Genomic DNA, 22,704 nt, shown 5'->3' with positions numbered 1-22,704 from the left:
TGCTGCCTACACAGGGAACGGGAGGACACAGATGGAGGAAGGGCGGCTGAGCAGAAAGTCCGTGAGTTAATAATGCAGCAAGGTCTCTACCTGTCCAGGCATCAGGAGATGCCTTTAGATTTGCTGTCGCCAGTGTGCTCTGGAGAGGAAACAGGACTACGTCCACTAACCACTTCAGAATGCCAGTTACCCTCATGTGTCAACTTGACTGGATTAAGGGATAGCCAAATAGCTAAACATATTTTGGGGCGTATCCACATTATTTCTGTAAGATACTGGCAGCAGAATTGAGTGAAGATTTACCCTCACCAATGTGAGTGGATATTATCTAACCCATTGAAAGTCTAACTAGAGAAAGACCAGGGGAAGAGCCAGTGTCCCACATCTACCCCAGGGTCCCATGTTCTTTTTCCTTGGACACAGGGATTTTTATTCTCACACCTCTGGACTTGATCCAGTAATTAATCATTGGCTCCCCTGGTGCTTAGAGCTTCAGATATAGACTAAATTATACCAGCCTCCGAAGTCAAGTGAGCCAGTTCCTGTAAGACTGTTTTATATATCCAAACTCTATATACTATTGGCTGTGCTTCTGAAGAACTACCAGCTAAGGTTCTAATCCACCAGTGTTTCCAAAGAAACCGAATTGTGGTAAGATTCCTCAACTGGCACTACAATTTCTGAAGCTGGCTCTCTTATACTGATTAGATTAAGACATTGGTGGCTTGCTTTCTAGTTGCTTTGCCAGTCTGTGTTGCCACACCCTCCATATCAGCCTTTGACATTCCCCTGCACTAAGAAACTGGAGAAGAAGCTTGCTGTGAACACTTACGAAGCTAGAGACCCGGGTGCTCTGTTGTGCCTAACGTCACTGAATAAATTGACAGGAGAATAGACCTTGGTGAAGGGTTCTAGTCCACAACCTGTGCGTGGCATAAATGGTCTAGAAGAATCTGGGTGTGTCCTGGAGGAAAAGCCCATCAACTAAAAGGCAGGTCCTTACCTTCTTACCTTGTTGAGTGGCAGGACTAAGATGCAGGTTAAATTACCAAGTGTCACAGCTAAGAGGACAAAGTCCAAGCCTGTCCCAAGGAGCCCTTGAGTCTCCTCGGCCTTTCTCAGGACTTGTAACTAGACTCAAGCGCCCGCTGAACCTGAAAGATGACACAGTGTATGCCTCGCATACAGAGGCTCTGTAGTCCATCCCAGCTACACGTAAACCAGGTGTCCTGGATGAACACAACATCTCAGTGCTTGGGAAGCAGAGGTAGGTCAGCCTAAGCTGAGCAGGGTCAGCCCGAATTCAAAAACAGTATTGTCTTGTTTTGAGACAGTGTTTCTCTGTGTAGCCCTGGCTGTCCTGGAACTCACTCTGTAGACCAGGCTGGCCTCGAACTCAGAAATCCGCCTGCCTCTGCCTCTGTCTCCCAAGTGCTGGGATTAAAGGCATGAGCCGCCACTGCCCAGCAAAAACCAGTATTTTTAAAGGAACAATGCCTAGTAGCCTGTTGGATTTTAAAGGTAATGTTTCCATTTGCCTGTCGGCTCCCTGATTCAGGCACTCAGACTCATGAGCTTGATTATGTCACTATTTCTGGAAGATTCTAATACAATCAGCAGTCACACACAGGGCTCTACTATATAAAGCCTTCTGAGATATCCATCTCACCAGAAGCTAGAAATAAAGATGGGACAGTCTCTGAAAAAAGCTGAGGAACAGTCTCTCGTCTAAGTTCTGTGAGTTATAAGATACATCTGAGATTCTGACTCTGCCAGAAATACAGCTTAGACTGAGTAAGAGGGCAAAACCAAATGAAAGGGTGTTACAACTCCAGTGTCATAAGCAGGAGAGAGAGACTGACCAGCCCAGATGCTCAGATGTGAACTGATGCCAGCCCTATTGAAAGCACAAAGGATTCCTGGGAGGTTCTTATAAAAGATGCTCCCTCTCATCCAATTATGACAGCATGGTACATACCATGGGATCCACAATGACCCGGTCACTGTCCCTTGTTGCCACTTGGGCAAGAACCCAAGATTTGTCATCTCACACTTGTGATCAACTAAAGCGGCCTCTGACTGACCACTGCATTTTCTGTATCAAGGATTCCTTCTCCGTAGCTTTAGCTTCACAACGTAGTCACATTCCTGCTCCTTACATTTCTTCCTTGACCTCAACAACTTACTTGGGATTTCTCTAACCAAAGAACTGCTATCTATGAGAAGAGCAACTACAGATGTCCTTAAGTTCCTTGGAACTTGGGGTGGGCTCAATTTAGATTTGGTATGACCATATGTAATACCTTCTTTTAAAACACAAAACTATTGTCTTGAATCTTGCAATTGCTTCAAACCAGTATTCTAGAAATCACTCCATATATAGATAAAAATTAACTTCAAGAACTATATAGTGTAGGTGAACTAATTACCTAATCCCGTATAAATGGACTTGGCTTTGCAGACATATCAATGGTATGATTTTAGTATTTCTAAATTCCCTGGACAAGGATTACAGACGTCTTATTTTGCTACTAGGAATAAATGGAGTACACTTTCCCAGTTTTTCACCAGAAGTGGTGAATATTAAAATATCAGTAATGGTATCTTTATTTAGCAGGTTCTTTTCCTATGTCAGTTTACACTTCTAAGGATCAATTTCACAATATTGAAAACATTTATCACTATTTTATGCACATAAATGTTTTTGCCTGCACATAGATCCACGGAACCACACAGTGCCCTCACAAGAGGGCATCCCTGGAACTGAAGTTATAACCTATTTTAAGTTGCCATGTGCTGAGCCCTCACTCCAGATTTTATTAGATATAATCATTCTGGTCCATCATCCATTACGGCTCTTCACTATCACCGTGTGTGCTTGTGTTGTATGTGTGTGGTACACACGTTTACAAACAGAGGCCACAGCAGACCACCAGGTGCCTTCCTCTTTTATTCTCTATAGATATCACTGCATTGCGACGAGACTGTCACTGAGCCAGAAGCTCACCTGTGGGCTGGGTTGGCTAGCAGTGTGGCCTCCACATCTGCCTCACAGTGCTGACACTGTCACAGGCACACAGAGCTATGGCAGGACTTAGCGTGGATTCTGAGGATCTGAGGTGAGGCCCTCACGCGGACATGAAGAGCGTGTGCTGTTACCCACTGGGCCATCCCTCTGGCCCTGAGCACCGCATCTAGGTAGTTGTGTGTTTTTGTATTGGTGCGATGTTTTCTACTTGGTCATCCACTCATCGTTCATGCTTCACCTATTTTAACTGCAAGCTTACCTTCAAGTCAGGCTTTTTCTGCTACTTAGAACCGTGAGATATGCTTAAAGCTATTTCTGCTGCAAGATTACATCTTAAACTTTAGGATTTACATGAGATATTTTTCACATTCCCAAGGTATCACCTCCAGAACATTCCATATCCCCAAGGCACCAATTGCTATTCCTCAACAGAATGAGTCATCGAGCGATTCCCTAAAACAAATAGAATTTTAGTTTTCAATTTCTCATACTAATGATTTCCACTGTGTCATTTTCTTCTTGGTTACATACTAATATTATTTTTTGTTCATAAAGAAATACACAGTATCAGGGCTAGAGACATAAATAGCTCGATGGTAGTTTGCCTGTGTAACAAGGAAAAGTGGTCTAATCTCCAGCACCAAATAGAGCTGCTCTATTTCTGCTGCCAAGTGGTCCTCGGAACTTAACTAATCAACCCTTTGAAATTTGGTGATGAATTATTGTCTCCCACCTTTATTGTCAATATAAATCATAAATATCTTGATATTAAATCACCCTTGCATTCTTGAAAGAACACTATCTGATGCTCTAGAAGCTTTAAAACAATTGTAAAAGCCTTAATAATAAATAATACATGCATTACTTACTTTCTCAGTAGAGGGAAATGCTGCTGATAATTCTGTACAATACACACTTTTATGTTTCAACGGCATAAGCAATCTGCCTTTATCTGATCACAGGAACACACCAATGCCCTACAGCAGACAGTTAATGGTAAAACCCAGACACTTATTTGATATTTTTAAAAGATACACCCAATAGTTTTCCAAGTTCAAAACTTCTGTTATTTCCCGGAAAATTCAGTCTTTGATGGTAGGACAATACCTCCATCTCCAATAAAACAAGAAAGGCTATGTGTTTTCTCCTGGGAGAGAAATTAAATTATGTATAATAGACATAAACATAATTTAAATGAAATACAGGATTTACATTCTCTTCTGTAAAGTTGAGCTTAAACCCCATACTACATAGAGCCCAGTATACAAATATCAAAACCATTAGTAATACACATGAATAAGATAAACACACAACAGTCCACCGACTAAGGAAACATTCACATTTGTCGATGAAAACTTCTCTGAAGAAATTACGACAGGACACAAAAGATAGTTGCATTTTAAAGCTATTTATTTACAAAGTTCTTGCTAATTTAACTGCTTTTAAAATATAGCAAAATGAGGTCATTTACTAGCCTGTGAAGTAGCACATACACAGTACAGAAAAAATACACTCAGTTAAACATTAAAGCAGATTATTGAAAATTATGTAACAAGGAGACTTGTAATACTCCCTTGAACATGTAGGAAATAAAATACACTTGGTCATAGGAACCCAGTCATTCTGTATTACTGCCTATAAGAAATATTAAAGTAGAAGATAACTGCAGATTCACAAAATTTGCCAATAAATTTCCAATCTTTTATTTAATGATATGACCACAATAAAAAGTTGCCCACACATATCTATGCATTTCACAGGCGATTGATTAGCAAAACTGAAGACAAGTTCAGAACAACTGTACAGAGAACAGAAGCAATTCTTAAGTTTTCTCATGATCTTATCCTTTGAAATAAATTCAATACAGTCGTCAAAACTAAATCAAGATCTGCTAGTGTCTAGAACAAGAAAATAAAATTAAAATAAGTCTCTGAAACAATTATAAAGTACATACTAATATCTTCGCAACATATACAATGTTTTGTAATCTTTCTCTTATCTCAATTTGCAAAAGAAAATTCCAAATGATCTTAATTATATGGTTAATAATGGTCTATCTTTCAAAATTCATGTGTTAGATCTCTTATTTTAAAAGAAAATCAACTGCAAAAGAGCAGTTAAATACATCAAACAATCATCTGGACAAACCTCTAGAATATAATCAGAGGTTTTTATTCAGCAAGTATTGCATTGCTGTTTAGTCTCTGCACAAATTGAGATACACAAATATGTACTTCCCAAAATTCATTCAAAATACTATACAAATACACAATAGTATTTTGTACCCACCAATATTTTACTGTATCAGGGCTACAAAGCTACTGAGTATCAGGAATAACTTAAGTCACTGTTCTTCAGATGGGAGATTCAAACAAAGAGATAAATTACATCAAAAAAAAAAATCAATATTTTTTTTTTACATAGACTATCTTGAAAAATGTATTTCAAGAAAATAAAACAGTGTTGGTTAGTGTTACTAATCTTCTCTACAACTTTTACCAAGTGCTAATTCAATGTACCATATAAGTCAGTATCTTATTGAAGTATGAGGTCCCATGGGATTTAAGTTTCATATCAAGTGAGTTGTAGATCGACTTAATGTATGACTTCTCCGTTCAAAGAAAGAAGGAAGGCTGACAAGGGAGGGAGATGGAATACCCTATAAAAGACAAGGCAAATATAATTTACATTTTTCTTCTCAAAACTTGTAGCAGAGTTCAGAGCCATGCCTACCATTCTCACCGTCTACTAATTAACATGACAATCAAGACACTAACAGTTCCAGACTCTTTAAATATAAAACTTACCGATCAGAGGAATCGGTATAAAACCGATTATGGAGCCAGAATAAAACACACTTAAAACTAGTTTAGCATTCTCAAACAAAAGCTAGATGACTGACTGATTCAGCAGACGTTAATTAACTTCAGCAGAAGATGCTGGCTCAGTAACAGCACTGGTATCTTTTTTTCTATGAGGCACTGATGGCTCAGTGTTAGTCTGTGAGTCAGTAGGTTCTTTAGGTAAAAACTTGGGTCCTCAGGCGTAGAGGCAGGTACCTTAGACCTGCTGAGTCATCATCCAATTGGCTCTCTCTTAATTCTTATTTTAAAGATGGGTGTGGGTGTGGGTCCTGGGAACCAAACTTGGGTACTCTGAAAGGGCAGGAAAAGTTCTTAACTGCTAAGAACTCCCCCACCCCTTCTCCAGGCCCCTCTTATTTTTTAAAACAAAATTAGGAAGGATAAAAATAACATCATGGAAATAATCTAGAATTAAGTCATATATTCCCAAAGAGTGTTGTGTTGTATGCACAATTCCAATACGTATATGCGTGCATTTTCATGGGTGTACATTTCACTCCACATGAAACCTAAAAACCACAGCATTGTGAGTAACAATAATTATTAAGCTGGGTGGTGGTGATGCACGCCTGCAATCCCAGCACTCTGGGAGGCAGAGGCAGGTGGATTTCTGAGTTCGAGGCCAGCCTGGTCTACAGAGTGAGTTCCAGGACAGCCAGGGCTATACAGAGAAACCCTGTCTCGAAAAAAAAACCAAATCCAAAAAACCAAAAACCAAACCAAAACAAAACAAAACAAAAAAAAAAAAAAAAAAAGAAAAAAACAACCCAATAGTTATTAAGTTGCTGAGCAATCTAGACTTATTGTTTCAAAGATGAGAGTCAATCATCACTAGAATTCTAAGCTATGTCCACCCAAAACACACAGAGGTGAAAGCCCAGGAGTGGGCACCATCAGGATTAACTAAGTCTACTTCTTAGAAATTCATATAATGGCTAGCTATCCCTAAACTCAGGGTTGGCTATAAGCTAACTCACTCTGACCACCCAAAGGGAGGAAACCACTAAAACACTGCCACGCGAGTGATACAACATGGGGTTCAAAGGAACTCCTCCCCAGCAGTTTATGATTTACTCTAGGAAAGGCACAGTGCAAGACAAGAATCCACCTGTTGCCAGCCACACCACTCTCCTTTAGACGATCATTCTCCTAACAAAGAAAAAATTTTAAAAACCTGCTTCTTGTGAACTTAAAGATGTTGTAAAAACATCTTTATTTTGCAATATGCAAAGCCTATTTAACCTAATTATCAATTCAAAGCAACAATAAAATTGTAGATTCAAAAGCCCAAACCCACAGAAAGTGACTGGATGGAGAAGAGTGTTTTCTACCACAAATACAAGTTTCGAATACATGGGCTGGGGAAATGGCTCAGCGGTTAAGAGCACCCGACTGTTCTTCCAGAGGTCCTGAGTTCAATTCCCAGCAACCACATGGTGGCTCACAACCATCTGTAATGGAATCTGATACCCTCTTCTGGTGTGTCTGAAGAGAGCAATGGTGTACTCATAAAAATAAACAAGTTTCGAATACAATGAACTCCCACTAAACTTCATGAGACTTGTTTCCATTACTATTTGGCATAGCTCCTAATTCTTCACAAATGTCGGTGTTGACTTTCTTTGTTGTTGTTGTTGTTGCTGTTGTTGTTGTTGTTCGAGACAGGGTCTCTCTGTGTAGCCCTGGCCATCCTGGAACTCACTCTGTAGATCAGGCTGGCCTCGAACTCAGAAATCTGCCTGCCTTTGCCTCCTCCCAAGTGCTGGGATTAAAGGTATGCGCTATCACCACCCAGCCGGACTAACTTTTTTTTGAAATTTGAAAAAGAAAAAACAATTAGTAGCTGTCTTCTAGGAGGCAGGATGGTGCCTAATCATTCTAAACGTGAATACAAACTGTTTAGGAACACTTAAGTATTTGCCCAACTTTAGATTCCAGAGACATCTCTCTATACTTTAGTTGCAAAGATTATATGCTATATATCAAGCCAATTGAAAAGAAATAAACCTTAGCCCAATGTTACTGGAAGTCATCAAATAGAAATATAACATTTATAAAGTGATAAGCCAGGCCAAAACATGTTTCTCTTCTTATTGAAATTAGAATATGTCTCGGTTATAGTAAAAATTTCACATCCAAGAAACTAAATAGTAGGTATGCATCTAACTCAATGAAAGGAGACTCTTAGCTGGACATGGGTACACACACCTTTAATTTCAGCACTTGGGAGGTTAAGGTAGAGGGCAGATCTGAGAGTTTGAGGCCAGCCTGATCTACATAGTAGTTCCATGACAGCCAAGGCTACACAGACCCTGGTTCAGAAAAAAAAGGGGGGGGGGGGAGGGCAGGATCTTTCAGTTGCTTTTATAAGTAAAATAAAAGTTAGATGTTTAGACAATAAAATAAACTCCATTACTTCATAAGCTAACCTAAAAATTTCAATTAAAATAAAACCTATAAAAAGTTTTTTTTTTAAGTAGAAGATTGCTTTACATTATTAAAATATACCAACATATACATCTAAGAAAGCCCTTCACCACCACAGTAAACCAATACTTACTGCTAAGGAGGACGTGCTGGACAGACGGCTCACAGCAAGTTTGCCACTACTCGGAGGACTCCTTCCCTCTGAGCTATGGGATGATGAAAGAGCCAAGCGCAGGGCTCTCTTGGGAGTTTTAGAAAAAGAGAACGCCCTTGTGACCTAAAGTTTAAAAGCATTAATATTAGTTATAGCTAGACAAACTTAAGATGGTCCATAAAAATCTGTCTACACAAAGAAAGTCAAATCTATCACTTTCCACAAATAGGACGCGGTAGAAGGAAGGTAGCCAGCCCAGGACACGAGATTGGTGGGTTGCTTGTTTTCTGTTTTCCTGTTTGTAGGGCTGGGATTGGACCCCAGACTTCTGTGTGCTAAAAAGTTTTATCCTCAGTTAAACCACAACTAAGGATTTTCTCTTATTCTGACACAGTGTAGATGTGTAATCCAGAACTGCTTAAAGCCCAGTTTCTTCACTGCAATTGAAGGAGTTCCTCTGAATCATACTCTATCTGGTTTGTCAACTATGTTGCATGTGTTAAATGAGGGCATATATAAAGGTAGAACAGGGCCTCCCTTTCAGAGGATGCCCTGTGGTGACATATTCTCTCTACACAGCCCAGGCAGGCCTGGAACTGAGACCCACCTGCCTCTGCACCAGCACACCCAGCTCGCTTCTGCTTCCCATTATTAATATAAGACGACAGCATGAATAGATCCTAGGTTTCCTAACTCAAGTCATACTTTGCTGAAAACTGGTTTTGGCATGATTTAGGATAAATGTAAATGCACTTATATCTAAAACACCAAGAACTCACTGGAGTGGTTCATACAATAGTCATTACAACAAGAATGCAATCTGTGAATCACTTCCAAGTACTATCGATCAGTTTTGTTGTAGACGTGCGTGCGTGCATGCGTGCATGCATGTGAGCACACCCCCCCATGATGTGTATCAGGTGCTAATTTTTTGTTAAAGATGGGATCTCTACTAGCATGGAACTCACCAAGTCCTACACTAGCTGACCATCGCCGTCCAGGAATGCTCCTGACTCTGCCTCCTCAGACCTAGGAGTATCAATGTCTTAATGCCCAGCTCCACAGGTTATAGAGACAGAACTCAGGTCCTCACAACATCTCTAAACTATTCTTAGTATTGAAGGCAGCATTCTTTTAACTTAATGTGAAAAGTACATTTTAGAGATACGTCCATTTTAGAGCTATTAACCAGTACTCACCTTTTTTGATGTCTTTTTTATTGCTCTAGATGCCCGACTCAACGTACTATCCATATCTTTTGTATTTACTTCAAAAGATTCTGGATCGGCCACATACATAAGATTCTCCTGTTGAAAAATAAAGCTCAAAATCCAACTGTTCCTAAAATCAAACCATTAAACACATTCCTACATATGATAACATTTTTAAATGAAGCTACTTCAGACATGTGACTTGGGCTGGGATGTGGCTCAGTGGTAAACACTTATGTCCTGGATCTGACCCATAGTGCCACCTACCACCATTGACAAAAGTGTAAAGTACTTAATTTCTACCCTGCAAAACAGTTAACTTGGTGATAATGAAAGTTACTTATTGTGTAAATGAACAGTTCACTGTAGACCACATAACTCAAACAGGGAATGCATCCATACAAAATCTTAGTAACAGCCCTAAACTGAACATGATTTAAAACAGCGAATGCTCTTTTAAATTATGCCTCACAGCCAACAAAGCACACGCTTTCCTTAAGAGACTCACACCTGACTTTCTTCCTCAGTTTGTGTCTGGAAAAATATCTAAATTAGAAGTTCTGGCCCAACGTCCTGAGTCCCTATGGAAATCATCAGGGTGGTATATGACACCCTGGAAACTGCAAATGTTTTGTGTAAATATGAGTGAAGGGCTCTTTCCAAAGTAGAGGGCTCACAGATTATAGAGTACATTTCCAAGGAGCAAATGCCCTCCTAGAGTAAGCAAAGAACCATAAGCTAAAATTACCTTTAAAACAAGACAACCTGCGTCAGAATACCGCCAAGCATGGAGTTACGCGAGGGGAATTCTTAGTGCTTGTGAGAAAACTCAAGAAAGCAAGTCATGAGTCTTGTTCTTCAACAGGGAGTTGTTCTTGGAATGTGTTTCCGTGTCCCTCCCAGGTGTGGCGGACAGGGGTAACATTTACTTCACGTTATTCAGCACCGCTGGCTATTGCTTCTATGTCTCTATGGAAAACATGTTTTTTGCCTCCTGGAGCTTATGTGTATGACTGCATAATGTATTCACAGGACTCTTCTTAACCTTCAAGGTTATTATAGATTGTCTGCTGCTCTGAATAAAGCTATTGTAGGAGACTCTAGGCAGCCTCATCTACTGGCTCCATTTTCCCAGATCCCACTACATCTAGAGTACCAAACAGCCCTTCTCAGAGTAATTACAGATATTACTTTGGATTTTCAAAGGAAAGTTTTCCCATTATTCCTAGGAAGGATTTTCACTTTAAATCCATAAATCTAGACTAAAAAGATCATGACTTCATTCTTCAGGCACTGAGAAGCCACAAGTTAGCACTACCAGTCTGTAACTGCAGAATTGTATAGTTTTTCTTCTGAAAGTCTTCTTGTGTGTGTGTGTGTGTATGTGTGTGTGTATACATATATATACAGCATGTCTAGCCAACACACTCACAAGGAAAAGTCTGATAGTACTCAGAACTGACTGAAATGCCAAACTACAAACACAAAGTATTAAGCAGCATGTCCTACAATCACAATGGCTATTTATTTTAAATGGCTATTTAAAATAAAACAAAAGTCAAATATGTATGCCTATTTTGCTCTCCACCATTAGCAGCCAAATAGCTTATTTTGCCAAAGCTTTCTTGGTTTCTTCATTAAGGTAATCACACTTGGGGCCAGAGATATAGCCCAGGTGTTAATTCACACACTCTTGTAGCAGAAACCAGTGCGCTGTCCTCAGTGCTGTCGGGAGACCCCCATCTGCCCTGCTGTCCTCAGCGCCGCCGTTGGGAGACTCCCATGTGCCCTAAGTGTGGCCCAGAGGCTCAGTGCTCTTCTGTCCTCCACCCCCTCATACCACCTCCCTCAGTCACATACCACCCCCCACACACACACATAGCTAGAAATAAGTGCAATCATTAAAAATTAAAAACAAGACAACAAGTCATTCTGCTTCCTTCAGACCCACTTTTTCCATCTGACACATCTGCTAAATTACAGACTAATCCAATCCCCAACAGCTAACAGTACTTGTAGATATCTGTACCTTACAAAAAAAGTTAGTCAAAAATAAATAACAACTGTACTTTCATTACTTCTCTTGTTTTTGTTCATTTTTATTTTACATTCCTTATTAACATACTGACACCTCTTTTGTTAAAACTCTTAACTCCTATTTATAATTTATGGGGAAAGAAAAAGGATATACAACTAAGTTCTAAATACTTAATGAATTTTTGTAGTGCCATGGGCTAATAACTTTAGTTTACACTGGCATGATAGCCTTATTTCATGACCATCTATTCTGGAGCTGAAGACATGGCCCTGCAATAAAGGGCTGCTTTCCAGGAGACCCCATTGTGATTCCAAACACCACCGTGTCAGCTCACAACCATCTGTAACCACGGAGCCCGGGACCCAGTGCCCTCTCTGGCCTTCGTGTGCACTGAATGCCCAGACATGCACACAGGCAAAACATCCATCTGTGTGAAATAGTTTTGTAAATTTACCCTTCCTATAGGTTCATATATAAACTTTTAAAAAGTACGATTTATTCTAATCACTGCAACGTTTCTTTTGTTGTTGTTTTAAAGCTTTATTATAGAAAAGTAGGAAAAAGAAAAGAGAAAAGTAAAGAGATAAAGAAAAGATAGAGGTGAGAGCAGGCCACGACCACGTGGAAAGAGGAGAGAAGACTAGGAAGAGAGAGGGAGCATGGGGGGAAGAGAGAGGCAAGAGAAAACCACTGTAGTGTTTTTAAAGTACAACTTTCGAGCCAGAAAGATGAAATCGGTGAGTGAGGAAGGCATCTGTCTGTCTGCAAGCCTGACTTCAATCAATCCCGGAACCCTACATGGAACCAGAACGGACTCCTATCAACTATCCCCCGGGCTTTCTGAACAAGAGCACAGCAGTGCTACCAAATAAAGAAATGTCACATTAAACCTTAAATATAATTTACTATTTCAAATGGTAGTATTAGCACTACTAAATACTCTAGGTATCATTGTATTTTCTTTAGAAATTATCTTAGGGATCATTCTGTCAAATTCCAAAGTTTTCCATAGGTTTTTAGAGACAAGAGAAATCTGCAAACTAACAAAAGCTGAATTAGCACCTGTGTATTAACATCCTCACTCAGGAATAGTTATCAAGGACTCAATAGTGCAGACTTCTGTTTCATTATTTTTGTGCTGGATATTGAAAGCGGGTCTTGGAAATTGCCAAGATGTGCACTCTACCACTGAACTGTAACCCTAGCCAAATACAAACCTTAAAATAGTGTGTGTGTTCCTTAAAGCAGGATTCCTACATACTTCCTAACGAATGTTATTAAGGGAAACCACCACCGCACGCCTGTGCCTTCACTACTTTACCAAACAGCTCAAAGTCCTAAGAGGCCCGAGGCTCTTCTAATCTCCTGCAGTGCCTGGCACCCCACGTGAGTGCACACCCCTCATGCTGCAGTGAACAGTGAGGTTCTGCTCCCTGCCCTGCTTTGCACACAGCACCACACACTAAGTACACACTGAAGCAGTGCGCTGCTTCCCGACAGGATTATGATTTCATAGCTGTGCAAACAAAACCTACAATGCTGCCTTACACACCTACAATGCTGCCTTACACACCTACAATGCTGCCTTACACACCTACAATGCTGCCTTACACACCTACAATGCTGCCGTACAGAAGTCAGAAGGAGCACTAATGTGAGCAGCGTGCTATTGGCTAAGAAGCAGCCAGGGACTGAGTCCTGCGCCATCAACACACACAACTCGAACCCCTACTCTTCGTCGGGAAGTTCAAGCACTTAAATATTCTTTCTGAGCACTTGACTTATTCAACTTGTGGCACTGTTTTAAACACAGGAAGCTGAAAATGTCAATGAGTACACTGGAAAATTTTGTGAACCAGGACTAGGTAAAACAATCTGGCTGGCCAAAAACCTAATGTATCAGAGATTTACCTAGTTACGAAAAGAAATTAGAGAGCCGGGCGTGGTGGCGTACGCCTGTAATTTCAGCACTCTAGGAGGCAGAGGCGGGCGGATTTCTGAGTTCAAGGCCAGCCTGGTCTACAGATTGAGTTCCAGGACAGCCAGGGCTACACAGAGAAACCCTGTCTCGGGGAAAAAAAATTTAGAAACAGCCTAACTACCAATGTATGATGTTATAGAGACAGTTGCCTAGGGCCTAGGTGATTCTAATAAATATACCTTTTCAAAGAAAGCTTATACCTATTCTTTTGTTTCTGGAAAGACAAAACATAACAGAACCACACACTCCTGAACGGAAGACCGATGGGATGGGAAGGGACCTGCATTACTGGAGCATACCTGTTTTATTTGATTTGTCTTTACTCTTATGTACAAATACCATTTTTGAAAGTCATAGCATAAGTAAATGTATATTATAACTAAAATTTTTCCTTGAATTAAAAAAGTATCAGTTTATAATGAAGCTAAACTCTACCTATGCTCAATTTTTATAACATGTTCTTTACAATGGAGGAATTTAAACTGTAAGGCTGGGGGTGTGCGGACTGGCTGAGCAGTAAGGCACAGTCGCCACTGTCCACAGGCCCCAGTCATGCTTCCCAGCACCCAGGGCAACGCACAACCACCTGCGAACTCCACGTCTGGAACCAGATGGTCTTTGCTGGCCTCTACAGGCACTGCACACACATGGAACATGCATATACATGCAGGCAAAACATTTATACACATATAATAAATTCTAGCAATTGATATAAGAAAAGGTTGGTGTTAGCAAGTCCATGCTCCATTTTCCTATTGCTATAACATTTTTACTTTTAACTTTTTTAACTTCTTTTGTTGGATATTTTCTTTTTGCTATAACTATTAATGAACATATAATAACTACCCAAGAACTAAGAAGGGAAAAGTGGTTTCATGGTTACTTTCTGAAAGAAATACTTCTGAGTTGAGAAGATAAACATAAGGTCTTTTGCAACCCAAGAAGGCTTTCCCTTCAGAAGGAACCAAAGGGGAAATGCCTGGCCCGGCTCTAGGGCAGGGTCCAGGGAGGAGGGGCGCACTCTCCTGGTCCTCTAAGCATGGAGAAGACTGAGAAGACAGGCAGACCTGCAGAGCAGGGCTCCTCATTAGTAATTACAGCGCTTTCAAAAATATCCTTTATTTTTAGTTTTTCTGAGATTCTCAGATGAAATGTAAAACAAAGCTCAGCCTCATATTTTCTGAAACAATTCTGTAATTGTGAAAACATTTACAGTTTAGTCAAGCATGTCAAACATAGAAGCTATGTGAAGGCAGCTTTTCAATCACCCCCAATGCCTATGGACCCAAGATGAAAACAGAAACAAAAGGGCTGAATCTAAGACTAAAAAGTAGACACTGGCCTCTCCTGAGGTATAAAGAGTCAACTGCACATGAAAGGGGGCTTCAGTTACAGCTCACAAGTTTACTTATGAATGTTAGCTAACGTGCGTGCACACTAAACCTGATCTCACATTTCTGGTATCTTAAGACAATAAAAGCATCTAATACATGAGTCACCCAGCCTGTCTTCCTTCCAGTCTAAAGCTCACCACCCTGGCTCCCACAGGCACAAAACGTATTATCTTTAGACTATAAGAAACAAAAGAACTGCAGGTTTAAACTTGCATAATACCCAATTTAACGCATTATGCAAATATTTCAAAATGTAGAAAAAATCTAAAATCTGGAACACTTGGGATCTTAACATTCAAGATCCAACGATTTTGAATACTAAGTGATATGTGCATCTTACATATGATTTGCAGAATAGTTATAAATGAAAATCACATATAAGTTCATTATAAAAAATACTGGCTCACAAGAACAGATATCTTCCTACAGGTCCTGTGTCTATTCCCCTTCAGTTATAATTCTCCTTACAAGATGAGAAAAATCAAAATACTGTTACTCATAAGCAATCAGTGGCAATAATTAAAATCACAACATAGAACATTTTATTATGTATGTGTTTGGGTATTTTACCTGTATGCATATATGAATGAATACTGCATGCATGCCAATGCCCACAGAAGAAAGACATGGGAGACAGAAGCCCCCCCCCCCAACTGGATAGTGTTTAAAGCTAGCAAGTGGGTGTTGGGAACAGCACCTGAGTGCTAAGCAAGAACAGCCAGTACTCTTAACCACAGAACCACCACCTCTCCAGCCAAGCTATAGATATACTTTTTATTTTATTAGAAACATTTGAGTCAGTGTCAAAAATACTAAAATGATGGCATAGGACATTTAATTCTCAAGTTACTTCTAGACTTAACTATATTAGCAAAAGACAACAATGTTTAAGTTCATTTATTCATAAAACCATACTGTTGGCATTAAAGGGGTGTGGGGGTGTGGGCGGGTGTGTGTGTCACAAAAAACACCTCCCTGACTAAGAAATGTTGTCAAGAAACCAGAAATTTTGTTGTATACATTCTGAGGTAACTCTTGAAGCAGACTAAACTTTACACATTACATTCTGAAAACACAGAACATAGGCATCAGATAATTAAGGAGCAGGAATAACATAAAGGTTTGACTGCCCTGTCCCTAGAGGACTTACAGGTGTGACAGCTATGTCACATGTACATCAGTAGGTGGCAGGGACAGGCTATGTCTTCACTCTGTTCTGATTTGTGAACATTTAAATGATTAGTAACCTTACCATTCCCTGAAGAAAGCAAGTCTGGCATGACCACCAGTCCAGGGGGAAGGAGTCCCAGATGGGGAGCTAGCTTGAGATGATCACCAGTTTGGTGCCTCAAAGGCCCAGATAGGCATCCAGGGTGGAGAGCAAACTGGATACTTGAAGAACTAACTCCACCTGGGACCATGGGCCCCAGGCAGGAGTGAGCCTTGCATGGGCCACTCGGGTGGACCCAGTGAGGAATTGCGCCTAAGTTGGCCACCAGACCAGTAACATTAGGGCCTGGACAAGAAGCTAGCCTTAGATGACCACCAGTTTGGCACCACAGAGGCCTGGAGGACTAGGCCATGCCCGAGATGACCACTGACCAGCACTCTAATGCCTAAGCTGGACATAGCAAGTGCTCCTAAGACCACTTCTGAGATGACCCCAGACACTCAGAGACCCTAAGAGCTACTAAGTAGAACAATTAAGTGGTGGTGAACTGAAAGAGAAACAGAAGGATGTGGGCACAATGAAGAGACAGAACTGGAGAGTCAGGGGTATGAACAGCCTGATGTGAGTAGCCAGTGATGTCACCTGAACCTGGACTGTGCTGCAGCTGGGGGAGGAGGGCGTCTGGTACCAAAGGCCAGGTGGATGTCCTGATTTGGGCTGCCTCTCTTACAGACATGTTGATATCTTGAGCACTCTGCAGAACTGTCTCTTGGAGTATAAAAGTAAACAAAGAGCTGACCCTCAACCTAGCCAGACAGCATACTTGGAAGAGCGTCCTTCCCGCCAACAATGCAACAGTTGCAGATGAGCTAGCCAATGGATGGGCATGAGGTGGCCCTATCCCTCACCTCTGCAACAGTAGAGCTGACCCTGATGGGGGCTGGGTGGGAGGCCAGCAGCTGGCCCAATGGTGTGAGAGTGGAGAGTAGGCAGGCCCCATCCAGGGCTGTGTATTTGCCCTCTCTAACATCTACCCCAGCAATGAACTCCTGGAGTGCACGAGGGGGGTCAGTCCTTCAGATTCAAACCACAGGATCCTCATGATACAGGGTAACAACAGGATATCCGATTAACAACAGGAGTCCCAGTGGTTCCAATATTGATAGTATAGCAGAAGCCAGAAGCCTTGAGCCAGACAAAAGGGTAACTGTGGGACACACTGTGACATACTACAGCTTCCACAAGGAGATTCTTTTCTCTGTGGGGGAGGCTGCAAGGGTGGAAGGCAGGTGTGAGAGGAAAAGAGTGGGATTGGGGTACAGAGTATGAAATTCACACAGATAAAAGGTCTGACTGAGAATAAACATGCCTCCTGAGTCCTAGAGTTTGCTATCAATCATCATTCATTATTCTTGGCTTTAGTTTCACACGGACTGTTGTAAAGTTTTCTTTCATCCTGAAAGCTTTAACTCATTTACAACTGTTCACAATAAATCAAACAGTATATACAATAAAATAATCATGCTTATTTTACTCAGTAGACAGCCTAAAACTGCTGTGGTAATCCTGGAGTATGAGAGGCTAAGACAAGAAGATGGCTGCAGGTAGGGCTGAGGACTCCCTGGGACTACAGATCATAATGGAGACTTCAACAACTAAAGAAGCAAGTGCTATGGTACTAGGAATTTAAAAAAAAAAAAAAAAAAAAAGTCCAAAAACCATTGATTTAAAAAAATCAGAATTGAGGGGAGCTTGGAAGGAGAGAAGCCCCGCGGCCATATTTGCTGCCTGCTGGGGACGGAAAAGGATCACTAGGTATTGTACCACTCTGAGTTTTAGATTTCTGGTGGTACAAACCGCCAGGGGTCTGCCTGCACTCAGGAACTGAGCACATAGGCGGGTTTGTCTACCAGCCCGCCTGGCTCGGGCCCTTGTCCTGCCCAGGGAGCTTGGAAGGAGAGAAGCCCCGCGGCCATATTTGCTGTCTGCAGGGACACAAAAGGATCACTAGGTACTGTATCACCCTGAGCTTTAGATTTCTGGTGTTGCAAACCGCCAGGTGTCTGCATGCACTCAGGAACTGGGCACATAGGCGGGTTTGTCTACCGGCCCACCTGGCTCAGGGCCCATGTCCTGCCCAGAGAGCTGCGGAAGGGGAGAAGCCCCGCAACCATATTTGCTGCCTGCCAGGGACAGAAAAGGATCACTAGGTACTGTACCACCCTGAGCTTTAGATTTCTGGTGGTGCAAACCGCCAGGGGTCTGCCTGCACTCAGGAACTGAGCATGTAGGCTGGTTTTGTCTGCCAGCCCGCCAGGCTTGGGGCTGTGTCCTGCCCAGGAAGCTGTGGAAGGAGAGAAGCCTGGCGGCCATATTTGCTGCCTGCCAGGGACAGAAAAGGATCACTAGGTACTGTATCACCCTGAGCTTTAGATTTCTGGTGGTGCAAACCGCCAGGGGTCTGCCTGCACTCAGGAACTAAGCACATAGGTGGTTCATCTGCAAGCCAGTCCATCGCAGGACCTGTGTCCTATGTGAGAATCAAAAGAGGAAGTGACCCCCACCACAACATCTTCGCTCCATAATAGAGCAGACAGAGAACACCTGGTTAACCTTGACAACCTAAGTATAACATTGCTTGAGGCAAGACAGAGAAGGGCTCCAAAGGCACAAAAGAGGAAGGGAGCATATCAGTAATCTGCCAGAAGAAACCCAGTCATCCAGTGTTGCAGAGATAACCTTAAAGATCCACAGTAGGTTGAAGCACCAGCCAGTGACAATAAGACCATCTAATACCTGGGAGAACCAGATGGCTAAAGGCAAAAGTAGGAACGTTACTAACAGAAACCAAGGCATTATGGCAGCATCTGAACCCAATTCTCCAACATTAGCAAGTCCTGGATACCCCAACACACCAGAAAAACAAGATTTGGATTTAAAATCACTGGTCATGATGCTGGTACAGGAACACATGAAGGACATACTTAAAGAAATTCAGGAGAAAATGGATCAAAAATTAGAAGCCCTTACAAGGGAAACACAAAAATCATTGAAAGAAATTCAGGAGAATACAAAAGCCAATAAGGAGGAAATGCAAAAATCACTTAAAGAAATACAGGAGAATCTTGATCAACAGGCAGAAGTCATGAAAGAGGAAACACAAAAATCTCTTAAAGAATTAGAGGAAAACACAAACAAGCAAATGACAGAACTGAGCAAAAACTTCCAGGATCTAAAAACAGAAGTAGAAACAACTAAGAAAGCACAAAGGGAAACAACTTTGGAGATAGAAAACCTTGGGAAGAAATCAGGGACCATAGACGCAAATATCAACAACAGAATACAAGAGATAGAAGAAAGAATCTCAGATGCTGAAGATATCATAGAAACCATGGACTCAACAGTTAAAGAAAATGCAAAATGCAAAAAGCTTGTAACCCAAAACATCCAGGAAATCCAGGACACAATGAGAAAGCCAAATCTAAGGATTATAGGCATTGATGAGAGTGAAGATTTACAACTTAAAGGGCCAGCAAATATCTTCAACAAAATTATGGAAGAAAACTTCCCTAACCTAAAGAGAGAGAGATGCCCATGAATATACAAGAAGCCTACAGAACTCCCAACAGACTGGACCAGAACAGAAATACCTCCCGTCACATAATAATCAAAACCCCAAATGTACTAAACAAAGAAAGAATACTTAGGGCAGTAAGAAAAAAAGGGCAAGTAATATATAAAGGAAGACCTATCAGAATAACACCACATTTCTCACCAGAGACCACGAAAGCTAAAAGATCCTGGGCAGAGCTCATGCAGACTCTAAGAGAACACAAATGCCAGCCGAGACTACTATACCCAGCGAAGCTCTCAATTACTATAGATGGAGAAACCAAGATATTCCATGACAAAACCAAATTTACACAATATCTTTCTACAAACCCAGCCCTACAAAGGATAATAGGGGGAAAACACCATTACAACAAGGGAAACTATACCCTGGAAAAAGCAAGATAGTAACCTTCTTTCATCAAACCCAAAGAAGATAACCACACACATATAAAATTAAAATAAAAAAATGATAGGAAGCAATAACCACTACTTGATATCTCTTAACATCAATGGACTCAATTCCCCAATAAAAAGACATAGACTAACAGACTGGTTACTTAAACAGGACCCTACATTTTGCTGCATACAGGAAACACACCTCAGTGTCAAAGACAAAAACTATCTTAGAGTAAAAGGCTGGAAGACAAGCAAATGGTCCCAGGAAACAAGCCGGAGTTGCCATTCTAATTTCAGATAAAATTGACTTTCAACCTAATGTCATCAAAAGAGACATGGAAGGTCACTACTTGCTGGTCAAAGGAAAAATCCAACAAGAAGAACTCTCAATCCTGAAAATCTATGCCCCAAACACAAGGGTGCCCTCATTCATAAAAGAAACTTTACTAAAGCTCAAAGTACACATTGCACCGAACACAATAATTGTGGGTGACTTCAACACTCCACTCTCACGAATGGACCAATTAGGAAAACAGAAACTAAACAGAGAGACAATGAAACTAATTGAAGCTTTGAACCAATTGGAGTTAACAGATATATATAGAGAGAGAACTTTTCATCCCAAAGCAAAAGAATATACCTTTTTCTCAGCACCTCATGGTACCTTCTCCAAAATAGATCATATAGTTGGTCACAAGACAGACCTCAACAAATATAAGAAGATTGAAATAATCTCAAGCCTCCTATAAGATCACTATGGAGTAAAAGTGGTCTTTAGTAACAGTAAAAACAACAGAAAGCCCACATACACATGGAAACTGAACAATACTCTACTCAATGATACCTTGGTCAAGGAAGAAATAAAGAAATCAAAGATTTCTTAGAATTTAATAAAAATGAAGGCACAACATACAAAAATCTATGGGACACAATGAAAGCAGTGCTAAGAGGAAAACTCATAGCTTTGAGTGCCTCCAAAAAGAAATTCGAGAGAGCATACACTAGAAGATTAACGGAACAACTGAAAGCCCTGGAACAAAAAGAAGCTAATTCACCCAGGAGGAGAAGAAGACAGGAAATCATCAAACTCAGGGCTGAAATCAATCAAGTAGAAAACGAGAGAACCATACAAAGAATCAACAAGACCAAAAGCTGGTTCTTTGAAAAAACTCAACAAGATAAACCCTTAGCCAGACTAACCAAAGGGCACAGAGAAAGTATCCAAATTAACAAAATTAGAAATTAAAACGGAGATATTACAACAGAAACCGAGGAAATTCAAAAAAATCATCAGATCCTACTACAAAAACCTGTATTCAACACAACTGGAGAATCTGGAGGAAATGGACATTTTCTTAGACAGATACCAATTACCAAAATTAAACCAGGATCAAAGAGACCATCTAAACAGACCCATAACCCCTAAAGAAATAGAAGGGCTCACAGATAGGCTTCCAACCAAAAACAGCACAGGCTTCAGTGCAGAATTCTATCAGACCTTCAAAGAAGACTTAACACCAATACTTTTCAAACTTTTCCACCAAATAGAAACAGAAGGAACACTACCCAACTCCTTCTTCGAAGCCACTATTACGCTGATACCAAAACCACACAAAGATCCAACTAAGAAAGAGAATTTCAGGCCAATTTCCCTTATGAATATCGATGCAAAAATACTAAATAAAATTCTTGCCCACCGAATCCAAGAACACATCAAAACAATCATCCACCATGACCAAGTAGGCTTCATCCCAGGGATGCAGGGATGATTCAATATAAGGAATCCATAAATGCTATCCACTACATAAACAAATTCAAAGAAAAAAAACACATGATCATTTCATTAGATGCTGAAAAAGCATTTGACAAAATTCAGCATCCTTTCAGGCTAAAAAGTCTTGGAAAGGACAGAAATCCAAGGCCCATATCTAAACATAGTAAAAGCAATATACAGCAAACAGGTAGCCAACATCAAACTAAATGGAGAGAAACTTGAAGCAACCCCACTAAAATCAGGGACTAGACAAGGCTGCCCCCTCTCTCCATATCTTTTTAATATAGTTCTTGAAGACCTAGCTAGAGCAATTAGACAACATAAGGAGGTCAAAGGGATACAAATTGGAAAGGAAGAAGTCAAACTATCACTATTTGCAGATGATATGATAGTATACTTAAGTGACCCTAAAAACTCTACTAGAGAACTCCTACAGCTGATAAACAACTTCAGCAAAGTGGCTGGCTACAAAATCAACGCAAGCAAATCAGTAGCCTTTATATATTCAAAGGATAAGCAGACTGAGAAAGAAATTAGGGAAATGACCCCCTTCACAATAGCTACAAACAGCATAAAGTATCTTGGGGTGACTCTAACCAAACAAGTGAAAGACCTATATGACAAGAACTTCAGATCTCTGAAGAAGGAAATCAA

The 22,704-nt window shown here is 40.8% G+C and overlaps 1 protein-coding gene and 1 pseudogene across 7 annotated transcripts in view; one reads left to right on the top strand and one right to left on the bottom strand.

Moving 5' to 3' along the window:
- Positions 1-4,420: 4,420 nt before the first annotated feature.
- Positions 4,421-22,704, bottom strand: part of Ect2 (epithelial cell transforming 2) — a 63,570-nt gene continuing 45,286 nt past the window's right edge. For all 7 annotated transcript variants that reach the window (XM_052180728.1, XM_052180727.1, XM_052180733.1 and 4 more), the window contains 3 exons: positions 9,673-9,780; positions 8,453-8,596; positions 4,421-5,687 (listed from right to left, as the gene is read on the bottom strand). In XM_052180728.1, coding sequence (XP_052036688.1) covers positions 5,598-5,687; positions 8,453-8,596; positions 9,673-9,780 — 342 coding nt within the window. In that variant the 3' untranslated portion in view covers positions 4,421-5,597. The remainder of the gene's footprint in view (positions 5,688-8,452; positions 8,597-9,672; positions 9,781-22,704) is intronic.
- LOC127683918 (uncharacterized) lies at positions 16,228-16,352 on the top strand (annotated as a pseudogene).

The sequence above is a fragment of the Apodemus sylvaticus genome, chromosome 4 (genome assembly GCF_947179515.1).
Source record: "Apodemus sylvaticus chromosome 4, mApoSyl1.1, whole genome shotgun sequence".
NCBI lineage: Eukaryota > Metazoa > Chordata > Mammalia > Rodentia > Muridae > Apodemus > Apodemus sylvaticus.
Note: the sequence above shows the minus strand (reverse complement) of the source record. Positions and strands in the feature narration are given on the sequence as shown.